At 45.4% G+C, this 17,893-nt stretch overlaps 1 protein-coding gene across 2 annotated transcripts; it reads left to right on the forward strand.

The window, feature by feature from the left end:
- The first annotated feature begins 781 nt into the window (after nucleotides 1-781).
- On the forward strand, nucleotides 782-16,255 carry MTFR2 (mitochondrial fission regulator 2). Of its 2 annotated transcripts, none has more exons than XM_004587333.3 (7): nucleotides 782-1,015; nucleotides 4,020-4,124; nucleotides 7,138-7,250; nucleotides 8,892-9,127; nucleotides 10,536-10,893; nucleotides 12,567-12,741; nucleotides 15,523-16,255. In XM_004587333.3, exons 1-7 carry the CDS (start codon nucleotides 953-955, stop codon nucleotides 15,556-15,558), a joined length of 1,086 nt encoding a protein of 361 aa, XP_004587390.3. In that variant the 5' UTR covers nucleotides 782-952; the 3' UTR covers nucleotides 15,559-16,255. The 2 variants fall into 2 exon arrangements, with proteins under 2 accessions (XP_004587390.3, XP_058528024.1); XM_058672041.1 differs by having other exon boundaries at nucleotides 790-1,015; nucleotides 12,567-12,746.
- The last annotated feature ends 1,638 nt before the right edge of the window (nucleotides 16,256-17,893 follow it).

The following is a 17,893-nucleotide window of genomic DNA, read 5'->3' on the forward strand; positions in this document are numbered from 1 at the left end:
AAGGCACCCAATAGCTTCTACTGCCATCTACTGTGTCCCACGTGACGTCCAATGACCAACCAAAAGCAGCGATTCTCTTGCCTTGTCCAATGAGATCGGGCATTGGTTACGGTCCGCGGAGTTTGAGCTTCACCCGGAAAGGCGGAAGTACCGAACCGTTCTGGGAACCTGTCGCAGGTCGGCCGGAGGGTCGTGCTCCCCGCGCCGGGGCTCCAGTGCGGGCCGAGGCAGGCGCTCGATCTCCTCTGTGCGTCAGGTTCCCGCGCAGGCCGATGCCGGGCGCCCCCGAGCGCTCCTGGCGCGGGTTCTGGGTCGCAGCTCCGTTAACGCCCGTCGGCCGCATCTCCCCCACTGGGGGATCTCCCCTCGGGCCAGGTGAGCGGGCTGTCCTACGTGGCTGGGAGGATTCCCCAAACGGGGCTGCGCGCAGCTAACATTCACCAGCTGGGGGACCAAGGGTTTATGCTCCTTCTGTTTAAAAAGAAGGAGGAGCGGAGGAAGGTATTGCGATATACGCTTTGAAAAGAGAAACAGTTGGGAGAACTTTTGAGTTGGGCTAACTTTTGAGTTGGGCCTTTATCTGAGTTTTTCAAGGTTCGCCCGAGCTAAACTCAAAGCGAGCTTGGCTGTCATAAACGTGATGCTCTCCCGTTTTGTTGTGGATTAATATCTGTTAACCAGGCCCCTGTAGAGGCTGAAACGACCCAGGAAATATTAATGTCATTTTAAAAATCAGTTGTCCTTTTCTTTACAATCCTGCCACCTCCTCCCCTTAACTTTCTTCCATATATGGCAATGTATTGATGGATGCAATGAGAAGGTTCTTCCAGTTTACTTAGTACAATTTATGTGGTAACTATTTGTCCAAATTAATATCCTCCAAAAATTTTCCTCAAGGCACCAAGATGCTGATAATGTTTCTTTGAGTTTGCTTGCAGTGTTTCTTTCATCGATGTCTCTCATAATGTGTATCTTAAGGGAGATGCTGCAATATTTTGGTGTTCCCATAGACCAGGTAAGTATCTTTCCAGAGTTTTGAGTGACTCTGTTACCCTTGGCCTCATTTGAGGCAAAATTGATGCAACAGTAAACTTGTCTTTGGTAATTTGAGTTAAAAAGAAATATAATTACCCTTTTGCCTGAAAGGTCAGATGTCAAAGAAAGATACAAAGGAAGCGAAATATGGGCAAGGTAATGGGATGAGCATGCCATATTATAGGGCTCTGCAGTTTGCCTGTGAATAGCTAGGGCAAATCAGCTTGGAAACACAGTTTTTCCTCAAGAGTTCCATTTTGTGATTTTTTTTTTCCCCTTTAGCTAAGTATAATTGGGGTAGTTTATTCAACTGTAAGATGGAAACATATCATACTGAATGAATGAACCATTTTTGAATGGCAGTGTGGGTATCAGTGAATGAATTCACTGGAAAATCCATATGTAGTTGCAAAATTAGTGAAGTCAAAATGAAGTAGCTGGGCCAGGAATAGAGGAAAGAGGTGAAATTGCAAGAATGATGAAAATACAACCAGTGGCAATGAGAGAGATTTTTCAATTGAGAGTGATAGGGCAAAATATAAATGCACAGGTTAATCACCCAAGAGTTGGGAGATTTTAAAGTACACAGCCCTCATGCGGTGATGCTACTAGGCCTGTGAGTCTAGTAGCACACGAAATACAAACACTAGCATTCCCACACCTGGGATCTACATATTCTTGGCTATGCTGTCCAGTGTGGCAGCTACTGGCCACATGCCACTTTTAAGTCCTTCAGACGTCTTGGTTGAGATCAAATACAATAGATGGAGTATTGCTTGCAGGTTGAAATTATGTATATATATCAAGTTAAATTAACTATGTTAAGAAAATTCACCAGTCTATGTTTTAAAATATGACAACTCCAACATTTCATTGACATATGTGGCCTGTGTTGTATTTCGTTTGGAGAGCATCTTAAGTCATAATAGTGTACCAGAGGGCCAACTACTGCCCTGAAGGATTCAAAAGAAAATACACGCCCGACTTTGCCCTCAGACTTCAGTCTTGTAGGCAAGAGGCGACTTCCAGAGAAATACAGTGATGTGGAGTTACATGGTTGCTTCTGTGCTACTGATCAGAACTGGTTTAGAACTGAGTAGAGCGTAAGAATGGACAGGAGTGTGAATTGGCTAGGCAAAGACGAGTGAAAAGCAGGACAGCACTAGGGCTGCAGCTGGGCTAGGGAAAATACCTGCTGGGTAGGATGATACTGGCTTGTTTGTGAGAGTGAGGAAGATAACTTAACCTGAGAGAGCATGAGTTTCTGTGAATGAATTGTGGGAAATTAAGTTGACTAGATGGGGCTGAGAGCATTGGCTTTTAAAATGTGATTTCAGAAAACGTGTGGAATGCGTACAATAGACAGGTTTTGGAGACTGGGCTGAGTGAAGAAAATTTGATGCAAACCTTTCTTTTTGGAAATCCATGTGTCGTGCTTTTAATCAGATACATTTTCCCTGAACTTTTTGAAGTCCCCTTGTATCCATGGATTTCAAAAAAATTTTTTATCAAATAAGCTTATCTTTTTATTCCATTTTCCTTGCACTCTTTGAAATATTTTTGTGTACTTTAAAAAAAATTATAATAACATTTCACTTTATTAAAAAGCTTTATTTGAAAGGCAGAGTAGCAGAGGGAGAAGAGATAGAAAGAAATCTTCCATGCGCAGGTCTGCTCTCCAAATGGCCACAATAAATAGGACTAGGCCTGGCTGAAGTCAGGAGCCAGGAACTCTATCGGGGTCTCCCACTTGGATGGCAGGGGCATAGCTCCTTGGACCATCCTCTGCTGCTTTCCCAGGCACATTAGCAGGGAGCTGGATTGGAAGTGGACAGCCAGGGCTCGACTGACACTAATGTTGGATGCTGATGTCACGGTGAGAGGCCTCATGCGCTGTGCCACAATGCTGGCCCCATGTTTCATGGCTGGACTTTTTTAAGAACTGACTTCCAACAGATATATTCCGTTGCATGTAAATAACACAGTTATCTAGGATTCTGCTTATCCCTCTTATTTATTTATTTAAAGAGAATTGCTTGGTAATTTGAAATGATCCGTTTTTTGTTTAGGCTAAAACATGGTATTTTTTATTGGGAGGAGGGGAGGAGATTTTCCTGGCAAATACAGACTATTTAGCTATCAGAAATAGAACAAAACAATTTGTTCTTTCTTGTGATATCTTTCTGGAATGTGTATATGTTCACTCCTATCCCTTTTTAATTTTTTTTTTTTTTGAAAGGCAGATTTACAGAGAGGACAGATAAAGAAAGGCCTTCATTCTGCTGGTTCACTCCTAAAGTGGCTGCAATGGCTGGAGCTGAGCCAGTCTGAAGCCAGGAGCTAGGAGCTTCTTCTGGGTCTCCCATGCAGGTGCAGGGTCCAAAGGCTTTGGGCTGTCCTCAACTGTTTTCCCAGGACACCGGCAGGGAGCTGGAAGGGAAGTGGAGCAGCCAGGATATGAATCAGTGTCCTGATGGGAGCCTGGCACATGCAAGGCGAGGACTTTAGCCACTAGGCTACCTTGCTGGGCCCCCATTTTTAAACAGGATATATTTGTTTATTTGAAAGACAAAGTTACAGGGAGAGATGTAGAGGCAGAGACAAGAGAGAGGTCTTCCATCTGCTGGTTCACTCACAACGGGGCCTGGGTCAGGCCAAACCCAGGAGCTGGGAGCTTCTTTTGGGTCTTATATGTGAGAAGCTCAAGACCTAGCCCATCCTCTGCTGCTTTTCCAAGGTCGTTAGCGAAGAGCTGGGGTTGAAGCAGAGCAGCCAGGACTAGAACTGTTGTCCTTCCGGGCTGCCAGCACCACACTTAGAGGATTAGCTTGCTGTGCCGCTGTGCTGGTGCTAGTGCTTGCTTTGTTAAAAACCAGTGTTACTGCAATCATTCTTCAATGTGCTGAATTGCTGCTTATTTTTTTCCTTAAATGTGTAAACATGCATAATCATTGCATTTTAAATCATCCTTTATGTTTAAATAGGCTTTGGTGATTTGGAAAAATAAAGATTATGGATCAGCTCGGAGTATTGTTCGTATTATTGGGAAAATGCTTCCTCTAGAGCCTTGTCGGCGACCTAATTTTGAGGTAAGTCAGTGACTCTGCATTGATGTAGAATATTTCTGCACAGTCCCAGGGATGTAGGGTAGACCAGTACAGGAGGAACTGTCCCCTGCAAGTCAGAATCCCTTATCCCTGGAAATAAGTCCCTTTCTGTGTGTCTTTCTTGTTTTAGTTTCTTTTTTTTTTTTTTTTTTTTTTATAATCCATTTTATTGTATTGTTGTTGACAATCTTTACATAGTTAACTATAGTTGAAGGAAAATCAAGAAAGAGAAGAAAAAAAAAAAAAAAGGTTCAGGGGGATAGGGAGGTGGGCAATGCTATTATGTCCATATTGTTTCCATCATGTATCTGAGGTAAAAGGGGATATTGAGGGAGAAGCCCCACCCGGTTTCCCGCCCACCCCAAGTCCCGGATGTGGGGCATGCTCTGAGATATGTGCTCAAGTGGAGTTAATAGTTCTCCAGTTATGAGTCACTGCCAGTTTCGCTCAATGAGGTGGTCCACTGATTGATATGGTCCATCATGAAGTCTCCATTTGTCCCATATTTCGCTGCCAACATGTAGCTGAGATGAATGATTGTCCTATTCTGTCTTCTGTCTTTTCTTGGTTAGAATTCTGAGTCCAGCAGTTCAAGTGGGGAGATCTCCAAAGATACTTTGAGGTATTCCCAGACCAGATTCTTGTATGTTCTAGCAAGCACAGGGCCTGGCACAGTCCATCACCCTGATCAGCTGGTGGTTGCAATTGCTGTGTTGGTTCTGTTTTCAGTCCCGAGTTGCACTGGAACCAATGGGTGTTGCAGTCCAGTCTGGTTCGGCCCTTACATCAACCAGTGGGAGCTGTAGCCTAGTCGGGGCGACCCACAATAACCCCCACCAGACCGCCCCCTACCCTGGTTTGCCAGTATGTGTAGCAGAAGACCAATCTGTCCCCCATCCCATTTGGCTCTGGTACTTGTCAATGGGTATTAAAGCTTGGTTTTATCTAACCAACTCAACCATCCAGCCCTCACAGATATTGTTGAGTACCTCTCTATCTAGCCATCCCAGCCCCTGTCCTAGTTTTCATGCCCTCCCACGGGAATAGTGACCCAAGAAGGGGGAACCCACTTTTTGCCTCCCAGGTCTCTCTGTCCCGGTTTATGCACTCTTTAGGTGGTCCTGTGATTTGACTCGACAGAATTAGTCCCCAGTGCCAGCTTCTGCCAGCTGATGCTGTGGCCCTGATCTATTCCACATGCAGCGCACAGGTGTTGTAGCCTTGCTTAGTCGTGTCTGTCTCTATCCCAGCCAACACTCTCCAGTGGGAGTGGTTGTCCAGCGAGGGGACCAGCCCCTTAACCCCCCGCCAGCTCTGCCCCTCCCTTCCTGGATCTCACGTGTGCTGGATGTGTGCTGCATTCATATCCAGTACAGGCAACCATGCCCTGGCATTCCATAATGTGTACTGGTTTTGTCGCAACCAAACCCGGCCCATTCCACTCTCTGTTCTGGTGATCGGATTTGCCAGAGGATGACATGAACTGATTCAGCCTGGTCTGCTCCTGACCCATGCCGAATGCATGCCAGTGGGAAACTTTCCATGGCCTATTCTGGGCTGTTTCCAATCATGCTTCTCGCGCTTACCTGCAGGGACTGTGTCCTGCCAGAAGAGTTGCCCAGGCTCCTCCATCAGAACCCCTCCCAATGCCAGATTTTGCGCTTGCCAGGGGGTTCTTGAGCCAACCCTACTCAGTTCACCTCCTGTCCTAGCAGGAACAGTGGCTTTTCCTGGCTGGCTTTCACCCCATTCTGACTCTAGTTGTTGGATGTTTCAGCCCAGCCATGGCTCGTCCATACCCACATACAGCTCACACATGGCTCAGAAGGGGATTGAGACCCAGCCTAGTCAGTCCCACATCTACCCTGGTTCTCCATAACACCAGATGGTGTTGGGATCTGAACCGGCCTGGTGCATCCAATCCCAGCCCACACTAGTGCCTCGGGTGACTGCAACTGTTTCCTAGATAGAACGCAGCCCCCATTCCAGCACATACACCCCTTGGTGGGAACCTCATCCCAGCTGTGGCATCCCAGATTGGGACCGTTCCTAGCCGTAAATCACGCACCTGCACGTGGTTGCTCCGAGGACCATTAGGTGCCAGCCTGCTACACAAGCCGGAGCTTATCTTTTACTTGATAGGTGTTCAAAGCTCAGCATTATTAAGGGATTGGAAGTTCTTCAAAGGAAGAGTTACTGGCATTGGGAATCTTTAGGATTGACTCAGATCCCAGAAACAGTGGGGTCACTCTAGAGCTATCTCAGCAGCGATTCAGATGTCCAATACCCCAGAGCTCCCCGGCCGGGCGGCCAGCAGGCACAGCCTGGCGCCAAATGGCACACTGGCCGCCCTGGCCCAGCCCGCCATGAGCCATGGGCACATGGCGGACTGGGTTCGGGATCCGAGCTAGACGTCCTCTCCCGCAGCCCTCGGCTCACCTCTGGCAGCCGGAGGTTAAATCCTGCAGGCCCAAGGTTGCGCCCCTCCCCAATCCCGTTCACCCACCACCCAATGAGGGTGGTGGGTGGGTCCCGGACATGCCCAGTCACGGAGGCCTCCCCCCTCGGCGTACTCACCCCAGAAGGAAGCAGGCCGCACCCAGGCATGTCCGGGCCCAGCCCGCCATGAGCCATGGGCACATGGCGGACTGGGTTCGGGATCCGAGCTAGACGTCCTCTCCCGCAGCCCTCCGTTTTAGTTTCTTTAAATGAGTACATGTGGAGGTGGGCAGGTGTGAGTAACAACTCAGGAGGTTATTTGGTGTTTGGGGATGGAGTTGACTAACCAGGGGAGAGAATATTGCTGTGTGCTCAGACTACTGGGTGAACATTTCCCGCGGTGTGGTGTCCTGGCTGGCTGCAGGTGCATGCTGTCCCACTTCACATCCTTTCCCCTGGTTGGCCCTGTTAACTCGTTCAGTGCTGTGAGTGCATACCTCCTCTGAAATCCTTGCAGAGCTGTAACTTTTTTTTTTTTTTTTTTTTGTAACTTCAGCTGATCCCGCTCTTGAACTCTGTAGACCCTGATAGCTACGGACCTAGGGTTCCCTCTTTTGCTGATATCTTGTGTGTGGCAAATGATGAAGAAGCCGCTTGTCTGAGATTTCGGTAATTTTATGTTTGTTTGGGAAGTGGGGTTCACCTGGAAGCCTAATGCTTGCATGTGCTGAAGTTGCTGAGTCCTGCTGGAGCCTTCCTGTGCTACTCACCTCTGTGCGTCTGTGTGTGCCACTGGTCGTCTTGGTAATAAGGATGACTGGTTGTTTCTGAACTGTTTCAAGACACGATTATTCCTGGCCTAGGAGGAAGGAATAGTGAAGGGATATTATGTCCATTCTGTTTTCCCTACCAACTACAAGATTTATATATTTAGTCAAATCTCACACAGTACTCAACATACACCTGGCTCTGTGGAGCTGTGGGTCCACAGCTGTGGATTCAACCAACCACAGCTTGAAAATATTCTGGAAAATATCGATTCCAGAAAGTTCTAAACAGCAAAAGTTGGATTTTCTGTGCTCCAGATATTATGTTGCATCCATGCATGTCAAGCAGTGTGTCAGCATTGTATTGACTGTTGTAAGTAATCTAAGATGATTTGAAGTATGCAGACAGGTGCACATGAAAGATTCCAAATCTGGCTGGAAAGTCAACGTTAGGAGTGTATTTAGCTGCTCAAACTGAGGATTTAATTCAGATAGTCAGTTGCCTGTGTTAGCTTATTCCACAAGTTTGAGTTTGGCTACAGGTTAACATTTCATTCAGGGTGGGTATATGCATCCAGTCAGGTTCAAATAAGACAGTTATATATAGTTACCAGTCACACTGAAAATGGAAGAAGTGTTCCTGATCATCGTTAACAGACTTGACGGTTGACAAAGGCCGCGCATGACATCCACACTCTTCATGGGGTGATCTCTGGTTTATCAATCAATCACTCTTCCCACTGTGACCTTCAGAGGGAAAGCTCACTCCTGTTTTTTTTTTTTTTCCTGCTAATAGGATTGATTTATTGGTTAAGGTACAGTAGCTTGGGTTGGGATTGGTGTTTGGGAGGTACTGTTGCTTCTGAAGCAGCTTCGGGGTGTCTTCAGAGCCCGTCTTAGGCTTCCATCTCTGCAGTCACCATTCCGCTCCAGTAGTTCACATCGGCCGTGGTTTTGGTGAGGGACTTGAAAATCTGCATTCGGTATCTATAGAAGGTCCTGGAGCCGAGTTTCCACACTTGAGCCACTGTTTCAAATTTTCGACTAATTTTTGACTTGGAGCATGCTGACGTATGTGACAATTGTACAGGCATTCAGCTCAGTGAGTGCCAGTTACTCAAAGGTTCTGGCTGTTCTGTATGCATGCAACTAGTTCAACAAATGTTGAAGTAGATAGAAGACTATAAACTTACCCCTAACACAATCCTGAATAGAAGGCCTTTCAGCATCTTACATTGAACTTTAAATTCTGTACTGTGTGAGGATATTTATTTTTGTTTTACAGCTGAACGCAAGGCCCCCTCATTCCCTTGCTGGCCATCTCGTAGAGGCTATGTTCTGGTACGAGGCTTGAGAGCGTAAGCTATGCTGGATGTGTCTTGGTTCTCAGTGCATCTAGGGAGAAGCACAGGGAAAGAAAGCCGCTCTGGTTTGTTTTGCAGTTGCTTTCCATGAAAGAATTTTTTTCCCCTTTGATTGAAAGTTTCTTCCCCACTCTCCTTCTTTCTCTCCAATTTTTCCCGTCCTTCCTTCCAACCCACAGAAATGGTATATGGAAAAATGAAAAAGAGGAAAAAAGTGAGTTTACCCATCTTGGGCAACTAGTTTGGGATCCATTGTCACCTGCTCCAAGACAGAACATACCGCTGAAAAGTGATCCGCCTGCAGATAAAACCGCAATAAAAAAGTTGGCTGCCCTTGAAGAGGAGCTCGCTTTCCTTCGCTCCCAGATTGCTGCCCTCGTGGGAATGCAGGCGCCGAAAGATGCGGCAGGCTCTGGTGAGTCGCTCGCTGGACCCCTTGTTTCTTAGGGGATACTCATCTAGTTTTCATGTCAGTACATTTCTGAGTAAAAACTGTCAGTGATATTAAATGTATCATAAAATGTATGATAAAAGTTGGTATGTGAAATTATATACTTTTTTAAAGATTCATTTATTTATTCAAAAAGCAGAGTTACCGAGAAAATAAGCTCCCATGCACAAAAGGCCACAACCCCTGGGGCTGGGCCAGACCAAAGCCAGGAGCCAGGACCTTCATCCAGCTTGGCCACATGGGTGCGGAGGCCCAGTTACCTGGATCATCTCCCACTGCTTTCTCCACGTTAGCAGGGAGCTGGCTTGGAAGTCAAGTAGCAGGTGCCCATCTTGGATGCCATCACAGATGACAGGTTAACTTGCGATGCCACAGATAGATATGGCTGTAATGTCTGATATTTGTGGCTTTTGGTTAAAGAAGAGATAGCTATACTGTAGAGATTATTTTTGTTTAAAAAGTTTCTTCTAAGTAAGCTTTCTCAACTCTTCAGAAAAGTGTTGACAATGAAGTTGGGTTTAATGCCTCTCATAGTTGGTGTTTTACTTACGGCTGACACCCTTCCACTAAGCTCAGGTGAACAATGTTTTGCAGATTATTTTTTTCCTAAAATTTTAGAAATACAACTTGACTTTAAATACACACACATGCATATGTATAAAAAGTTCATACTTTGGAATGTACATTGAAAGCTCATGGAGAATGGAATTAAAAGATGTTTTTGTTTTAAAGAATTTGAAAAACCCATGTGTGGGGTGTGTATGTATGAAATCTAGAGCAACATGGATGCTTTGTTTTTCACAATAATTTGGATGTAAGGAGCCAAGTGTGATGTGAATATGATTGCTAAACATGATCTGTATGCACATATTAATGTAATATTCATAAAATACTTTTATGACAATTTACATAAAGGTAAATTATGTAATAATATAATTTTGAACGAATACAAATAAATGTTATCGCTGCACACTTTTTAAAAGCAAGCATGTTTACTTACAGTCCTGTGGAGTAAATCTGTTGTGAGACATGAAATATTTTTTTCCCTAAAACTTTAGGTTCTTGTTTAGGAAATAATCTGGCTGTTTCTTCAGTGACATTTTAGAATAGATTATCAATTGGAGTGTTGATTATGTTTGCCTTCTCTCTTTTTTTTAATATGGAGGATATACGTCATATTGTTCATGAATTACTGAAAAGCATTTATTTTCTCTTCAAAACACCAATTTTCTCCCTCCCCCTTTAAGGCCTAGGCCTACACCAAGAATTATTAATTTGTTTAAAAATGAATTTATAATTTGACTGGACTCAGAGAATTCATTGAGCAGTTAGAATTTACTTAAACATGCTTTTTTTTTTTTTTTTTCTTAAGGTCCTTTTGACTTACACGATGACCCCAGTGACTTGGGACAGTCACCATCGCTGGGGGCTGCTGGACTGACTGTGGAGCCAGATCCGTTTCCAGCTTTGAGGGTTCCCTCCCCACCCCCGCCGCCACCACTACCTGTCCAGTGCTCTTCTCCCCAGCCCTCACGGGCTCCTCCCATCCAACCAGCAGCCGATGCCGTCTGTGACTCAGATAATACAGCAGCTGAAATCCAAACGCAGCAGCCAGGCGCTCGCAAGACCAGCTGTCGTCACTGTTCAGAAAGCCAGGGACATGCCGATGTTCCGGACATGCGAGAGGTGCTCAAGGATCTGAACAAGGTGAAGCTCCGCGCTGTTGAACGGTACGTTGGGGTCGTCTGAGCTGCGGCTTAGCCATCATTTTAAACAAAGTTTTGTCTATGAACATTATGAAAGAAACATCTTTCTCTTCCCTAGGGACTTTTTTTTTTCAAAATTTATTTTATTTTTATCACAAAGTCAGATATTATAGAGAGGAGGAGAGACAGAGAGGAAGATCTTCATCCGATGATTCACTCCCCAAGTGACCCCAATGGCTGGTGCTGCGCCGATCCGAAGCCAGGAGCCAGGAACCTCCTCCAGGTCTCCCACTTGGGTGTAGGATCCCAAAGCTTAACTGCTTTCCCAGGCCACAAGCAGGGAGCTGGATGGGAAGTGGAGCTGCCGGGATTAGAACCGGCGCCCATATGGGATCCTGGGGCACATTCAAGGCAAGGACTTTAGCTGCTAGGCCATCGCACTGGGCCCCCTAGACACTTTCAGTTCTTTTTGCTCTTTCCTTCTAGTGTCTTATCTCTTTGTTTTTGAAATAAACTTTGGCTGTTTCTCACTATTTTATGTTAACCCTACCGTAGAAGATTAGGGAAACACAGTGGTTCCCCTTATTGGCGGTTCTGCTTTTCGTGGTTGCAGTTATTGTCAGCCAGTTGTGGTCTGATAATAATGAAATCGAACATTGTAGAAATAAGCACTTAATACATTTCAAACTGCAGGCCTTTCTGAGTAGCAAAAGGAACTAGTGGGCATCGAGTGGCAATTGAATGAATGCATGATTAAATGAAGGAACAGTTAGCCTAAGGTTTTTTTTCATGGGGCTAGCATTGTGTCACAGTGGATTAAGCTGCTGCCTGCGATGTCAAAATCCTACTTGAGTGCCAGTTCAAGTCTACTTTCCAGCCAGCCTCTGCCAATGCACCTGGAAATGTAGTGGAGGACAGCTCAAGTATATGGGATCCAGCCATCCCTGTGAGGGAACTGCTGGCTTCAGCCTGGCTCAGCCCTGGTGGATGTAGTCATTTGGAGATTGAATCAACAGATGGACAATCTCTCTGTAATGCTGCCTTTCAAATAAAAATATAAATCTTAAAAACATTGGGCCCAGTGTGATGGCCTAATGGCTAAGTCTTTGCTTTGCATCCACCAGGATCCCATATAGGCCCTGGTTTGTGTCCTGGCTGTTCCACTTCCCATCCAACTCCCCGCATATGGACTAGGAAAGCAGTAGAGGATGACCCAGAGCCTTAGAACCCTGTACCTGTGTGGGAGACCCAGAAGAAGCTCCTGGCTTCTGGTTTCGGATGGGCTTAGCTCCGGCCGTTGTGGCCACTTTGGCAATGAGCCAGCAGATGGAAAATCTTTTTCTCTGTCTCTCCTTCTCTCTGTAAATCTGGCTTTCCAATTAAAAAAAATAAGTAAATCTTTTAAAACAAGTTCTCTTTATAAAAATTATATGTATATACATATAAACCCTTTCACATTTCTTCAGAGTTTTCTACCCAAAAAAGTAGGACATGAAAAGTGAAGATTTTTGGCACTGTGACATGCGAGAGCTCTGTGGTTTCCTGGATCTTGAGCCCTTCACTGTGTAGATTTCATGGCAACCTGTTGAGAAGGAATCAGACTGACCAATTAGGTTATAAGATATTCTTGTATTGCCCTTGTATTTGTCAGTAAGCAATTAAAACTGCAACAGAATTTTCATCTGTTGTAAAATCAGGTCACCGGGTGGCAGACCCATTCACAAGAGGAAACGTCCGGCTCCACCGTGGGATCCAGTAGACTTAATCTCACATGCACTCAGGAAAAAGTTTGCATTCCAAGAAGAGGATTCCTTTGAGAAAGAAAACCAGTCCTGGGCATCTTCTCCATTTTCTAGTCCTGAAACTTCACGGGTGAGGTAAAGAATGTAACGTCCATTCTGAAATTCTTCTCAATTTGACTGCTCATCATTGGAACCACACATGCAAGCAGTTTTATGCAGGATGGTTTAGACAGTTGTGTTGCTGTTACTGTTAATTTTACATCTTCATTTTTGCTTTTAGCCTGTTAGTAAGACTTTGGAATAAAATTTACTTGATTTGAAAAATATTCAGGGAAAGGCTGGTGTTGTAGCTCAGCAGGTGGAGCTGCTGCTTGGCATGCCCTCACATTTCCTGTCGGAATGCTGGTTCAAGTCCTCGTCATTCTGCCCCTCTCCCTTTGTGCTAGTTGGCCCAGGAGGACAGTGGAAGATGTGCCCAAGTGCTTGGGTCCCTGTCATCCCTGTGAGAGTCTGCATGGAATTCCTGGCTCATACCTTTGGCCAGGTCCAGCCCCTGGGCATTTGGGATGTAAATCAGCAGGTGGAAGATCTTTCTGTTTCTCCTCTCTCGTGTCCAGTGTGACGGCTCAGTGGCTAAACCCTCACCTTGCTTAAAAGGACATGCTTTATTTCCAGCAGTTGTTCCTTAAGATTGCTTCTTTTTTGAAGTCTCATTTCTGAAGATTTAGAAATAACTCTAATTTGGGGTGATTTGCGCAACTTAGAATTTAGCTGAGATAATACAAATAAGCCCCAGGAGGAGGGGATGGGAATGGGGTGCAGCAGTTGGGGTACCCACATCCTGTTTTGGGGTACCTGGGTTCGAGTTGTGACTTTGCTTCCCATTCCAGCTCCTGGAGACGATGATGGTCACGTGATTGGGTCCCTGCCATTCACATGAGCCCGTGCTAATGTCCCTAAATTCAAGTCTGAGGGGGTAGAGCCGAAACTTGGATTTCGGGCCTTAGGATGGTGGACTGTTTGGCAGTCATGAGTTACCTGGGAGATTCATGTAGGTGACTCTCGCTCTCTCTTAGGGACAGTGGATCAGTGAGGTTCAGCGGTTAGCCTGGTTGCCAGGTACTGCGTGTTCAGTGTCTATTAGCACTTTCTTCTGAACCAACTAGCAGCACATTAGCAGAAGTATCATCTCTCTATATTGTACAGCATCAGATTCCAGCCGGACAAGCAGGGACTCGACAGTGTGGTCAAGGGAGGCTTCGTCTGTCTCATAACGTCTGCTTCCTTCTTAACGTGGGTCTGACAAGTTGCCAATCCTCTGTTTTGCCAAATCACTGTTTGTTTTGTTAATATTCATTTATTTGAAAGAGTACCCAGGAAGAGAGAGAAACAGAGAGCTCTGTCATTTGCTGGTTCACTCCTCAAATGGCTGCAACAGCAGGAACTAGGCCAGTGTGAAGCCCGGAGCCAGGGACTTCTGGGTCTCCCCAGTGGATGCAGGAGCCCAAGATTTTTTTTTTTTTTAAATTTCATTTCATTGTGTGACATAGTTTCATAGGCTCTGGGATTCCCCCAACCCCTCCCCATGCTCTCCCCCCATGGTGGATTCCTCCACCTTGTTGCAGTATTACAGTTCAAATCTAGTCATGATTCCTTCATTGCAAGCATGTATCATGCATAGAGTCCAGCATTTTATTGTCCAGATAAATTCAACAGTTTCTTGGGGAGACCATCTCTGGTCTGAAAGCAGAGCTGGCAGAATATCATCCCGTCCAATATAACATCAACAACAACAATTTACAACACTATGGAGTTAATTGGCATGGTATTGAGTAACCAATATGTTAGAAAATGCAAGTTCTTAACCACATCCTGTGACTCCTTCATTGACATTTCAATTTTAGCTTATATACAACCGGCTGCTATACACCTTAAAATGGCTATAGGGTACTACTCAGCTGTCTAGTGTCTATTTTCATTTTTATGTTTAGCAGTTTATAGTCTTGAAGCATGTTTTTTACTGAACTTGATGAATTTTAGGACAGTCCAAACAGGCTTGTAACTCTAACAAGGTGTATGTCAGCAGTTAAGGTGCAGAACAGTTTTAGGAGGGGTGTGCAGAGAAATCTTCAATACCCCAGTGAGGAGTAACTAATCTTTGTGTCCTACCTAGTAAGGTGTATGTGAGTCCGAGCTGACCGTTGACTGTCTGGTTCTAAGCTTTCCTTATTGGTCTCTGTCTATCTAATCCATTTTTTTATGGGGGGAGGGGTGCTCCGGAGTGACCCTGATAGTCATTGCAAGAGAGGGTGGGGATCCAAAGTTGGAACTAAGTAAGGACCAGAGAAAGCTCCTCTCCCTAGTCCCGAAGAAAGTTTACTGTTCTTCTGTTTCTGAGGTCTGCTCAGGGCTCCTGGCTATTGTTTTGATGACATTAGATCCTGTGAGGAAAGATCTGGGCATTTTCCATCCCATGTGGGAGATCCGAAAGGGAGTGGATGACTTCAGAGTTCTTGGCCTACCAGGGCAGTCCAGTTCCCCGTGGTCTCCTTGGCAGTTGGGATATAGCCGTTGGTGCCCGTGCTGATAGTCCTTGGTGAGGATCCAGGAGTCTCCAGCGTTGGGATACAAGCCTCCTCCTGTCCACCTGAGGAGCCCAAGAATTTGGACCCTTTTCTGCCGCTGCTCCCGGCACATTGTGGAACAGCTGAAACTCAAAGTTCGGTGCCCACATGGGATGCTGGACTTGCAGGTGATGGCTTTCCCTGCTATGTCACTGGGCCAGCCACAAACAACTTCTGTTAGTGACGGGATTCAGCCCAAAGGGTCGTCTTGATGGCTTGACATCAGTACCTTGGCATTCTTATTCATAGTGGAATAAATTCTGTGTTAAACATTTGCTTTTTTTCAGTTTGGACGTCACACTTCACAGTCAGAAGGGCAGTAAAGGAGGAGCGAATGCACAGGAACTCTGTTGACCAAGGTGTGAGCAGAAACCGTTGCTCTACGCTTCGAAGGAAAGATCGTGAGAATATGTCAGCCGTGTCTTTGACCTTGTTTCCAAAGAGCTGCTAAGGGAAGTTAAATAAAGGCTGTACACTGGGATGTCCTCTTGCTGAGGCCTGAACAGTCTTGGCTTGCAGGAACACTCGTCTCCTGCTTCGGAAGAGCCACAGTGAGCTAGCTAGCGTTGATAGTTAGGTGTGTGAATTCTTTTGTGTGTGTGTGTATGTTAGTATTGCTGAAGGCTGAATTATATATTCATAATTTTCCTGTGCAATTATGACCTGAACTTTAAGAACCTTTGGATCTTTTAAAAATTGGTAAGGATCTCATTTGCTTGGCTTCCAGCAACTTGGAGATTTTCAGCGAAGGTAAAATTGCAATTCTTTTTTATTAAGATATTCCTACTTTCAGTCCTATAGGTTAAGTTTCCTAAAACTTCTCCTAGAGATGATAAGTTATTTTTAGAAACAGATTTTGACTGTTAAATACTGAAAGTAGAAGATTTAAAGAATTTACATGTTTAAAGAATCTTGACAAGTGTGGCCTATACTGACTGTATAAAAATATGCTCTTGTCATTTTGGAATGTTCTGTTCCTTTGTTGATAGAGTATGAAATAAACGCACTTTCTGAACTTGATTGTGTTTGGAGCAATTCAAATTCTCGCTGTCTCACACTTCTTAAGTCTGAATCATTTATTTTGTGGTAATGGGTACTATAGGTAGGGCTTCTTGGTAGATGGGAACAATTAAGTATGTGTAGATGTCTTGTTCTTTGCCTGCAAACTCACATGCCTTCGGGCTGTGCTCAGCTCAGGGTTTGGGTAACTCTCTTACTGGACTGGACGCCCAGGTGCTTTGCACAGCTCTTCACTTTGAGCAAAGCCCTGCCTGCCCAGGGTTTTCTTGGGGCTGCCTGTCCCCACCTTTCTCATTGGCCCCCTTGTGGTTGGGAGTGGCCATGCAGCCATCATCTTAGAATCTCAGTGTGGCTGAGCACGTGAGTGATCACCAGCAAGACCCGTTTCTAGACTTCTTATAACAGAAATATAAGAAAGATACACCCTGGGGCCCGGTGTGATGGCCTAGTGGCTAAATCCTTGCCTTGCAGTCACTGGGATCCCATATGGGCGCTGGTTTATGTCCCAGCTGCTGTGTTTCTCATTCAGCTCCCTGCCTGTGGCCTGGGAAAGCAGCATAGGACGGCCTAAAGCCTTGGGACCCTGCACCCACGTGGGAGACCTGGAAGAAGCTTCTGGCTGCTGGCTTTGGATTAGCTCAGTTCTGGCCATTTGCGGCCATTTGGGGAATGAACCAGCAGACCAAAGATCTCTCTGTCTCTCTCCTTTGTAAATCTGCCTATCCAGTTAAAAAAAAAGTCCCAGTGAAAGCAGTCGAGGACGGCCCAAAGCTTTGGGACCCTGCACCCGCGTGGGAGACCCGGAAGAGGTTCCTGGTTCCCGGCATCGGGCACCGGCCTGTTGCGGCTCACTTGGGGAGTGAAACATCGGATGGAAGATCTTCCTCTCTGTCTCTCCTCCTCTCTGTATATCCGGCTTTCCAATAATAATAAAATCTTAAAAAAAAAAAAAAGTCCCGGTGATCAGCAGAAATCTTTGGAGGATCCCGGTTGAATATCCCTTTTGAAAATGCTCGAGACTGCTAGTGTCTTGGAGTTTTTATTTTATTTTGAAATATTTCCACATACATTGTGAGATGTCTTCAAAAGGGGATCCAGGTATAAGCACAGAATTCATATAAATTCATGTATAATTTATTCATATAAGCTGAAAGCAATCTTAAACAATATTTTTATGAAGGAAGTTCCATGGCATGAACTTTTCCACTGGCATTTGGCAAGTTGAGGATTTGGAATGCTTTAGATTGCGGGCCTTTGTGATTTGAAATGCCTGGCCGGTCCCACCTCTGCCCAGGGAAGTGTTTGGCTTGAGAAACTTCAGGTGGAGTTTCTAGGGGACTTCATTGTTTCACTTCAGCAAAATTTCCTGCTTTCCCCCAGCAACATCTCCATACCAGGCATACCTCAGGACTGTGAACTCCTCTCTGTTTAGAAGGGTAGCCCCTGGTGTCCTGGAAGAGGTGACCATATTCCTTTACGTGGTTGTTTGAGTGGCCTAAGCCTGTGTTCTCGGGAAGGGCTGTTTGCTACAGAGGCCCTAAGTGGCGGTGCCGTTCAGTCCTTTATCATGAAGCTGTGTGTAAGTTACCTTACACCTAAACCCTTCTCAGGAAATCCACATTTGATTCCTTTTTTGTA

Source organism: Ochotona princeps, chromosome 1 (genome assembly GCF_030435755.1).
Source record: "Ochotona princeps isolate mOchPri1 chromosome 1, mOchPri1.hap1, whole genome shotgun sequence".
In the NCBI taxonomy this organism is placed as follows: domain Eukaryota; kingdom Metazoa; phylum Chordata; class Mammalia; order Lagomorpha; family Ochotonidae; genus Ochotona; species Ochotona princeps.

What these genes read in the sequence shown, in the direction of transcription:
- MTFR2 (XM_058672041.1), top strand. Translation starts at nt 953, where the DNA reads ATGTCTCTCATAATGTGTATCTTAAGGGAGATGCTGCAATATTTTGGT. An exon ending in TTGGTGTTCCCATAGACCAG is followed by an intron (nt 1,016 to 4,019) that starts GTAAGTATCTTT and finishes ATGTTTAAATAG; the next exon opens with GCTTTGGTGATTTGGAAAAA. An exon ending in AAGCTCCGCGCTGTTGAACG is followed by an intron (nt 10,894 to 12,566) that starts GTACGTTGGGGT and finishes TTGTAAAATCAG; the next exon opens with GTCACCGGGTGGCAGACCCA.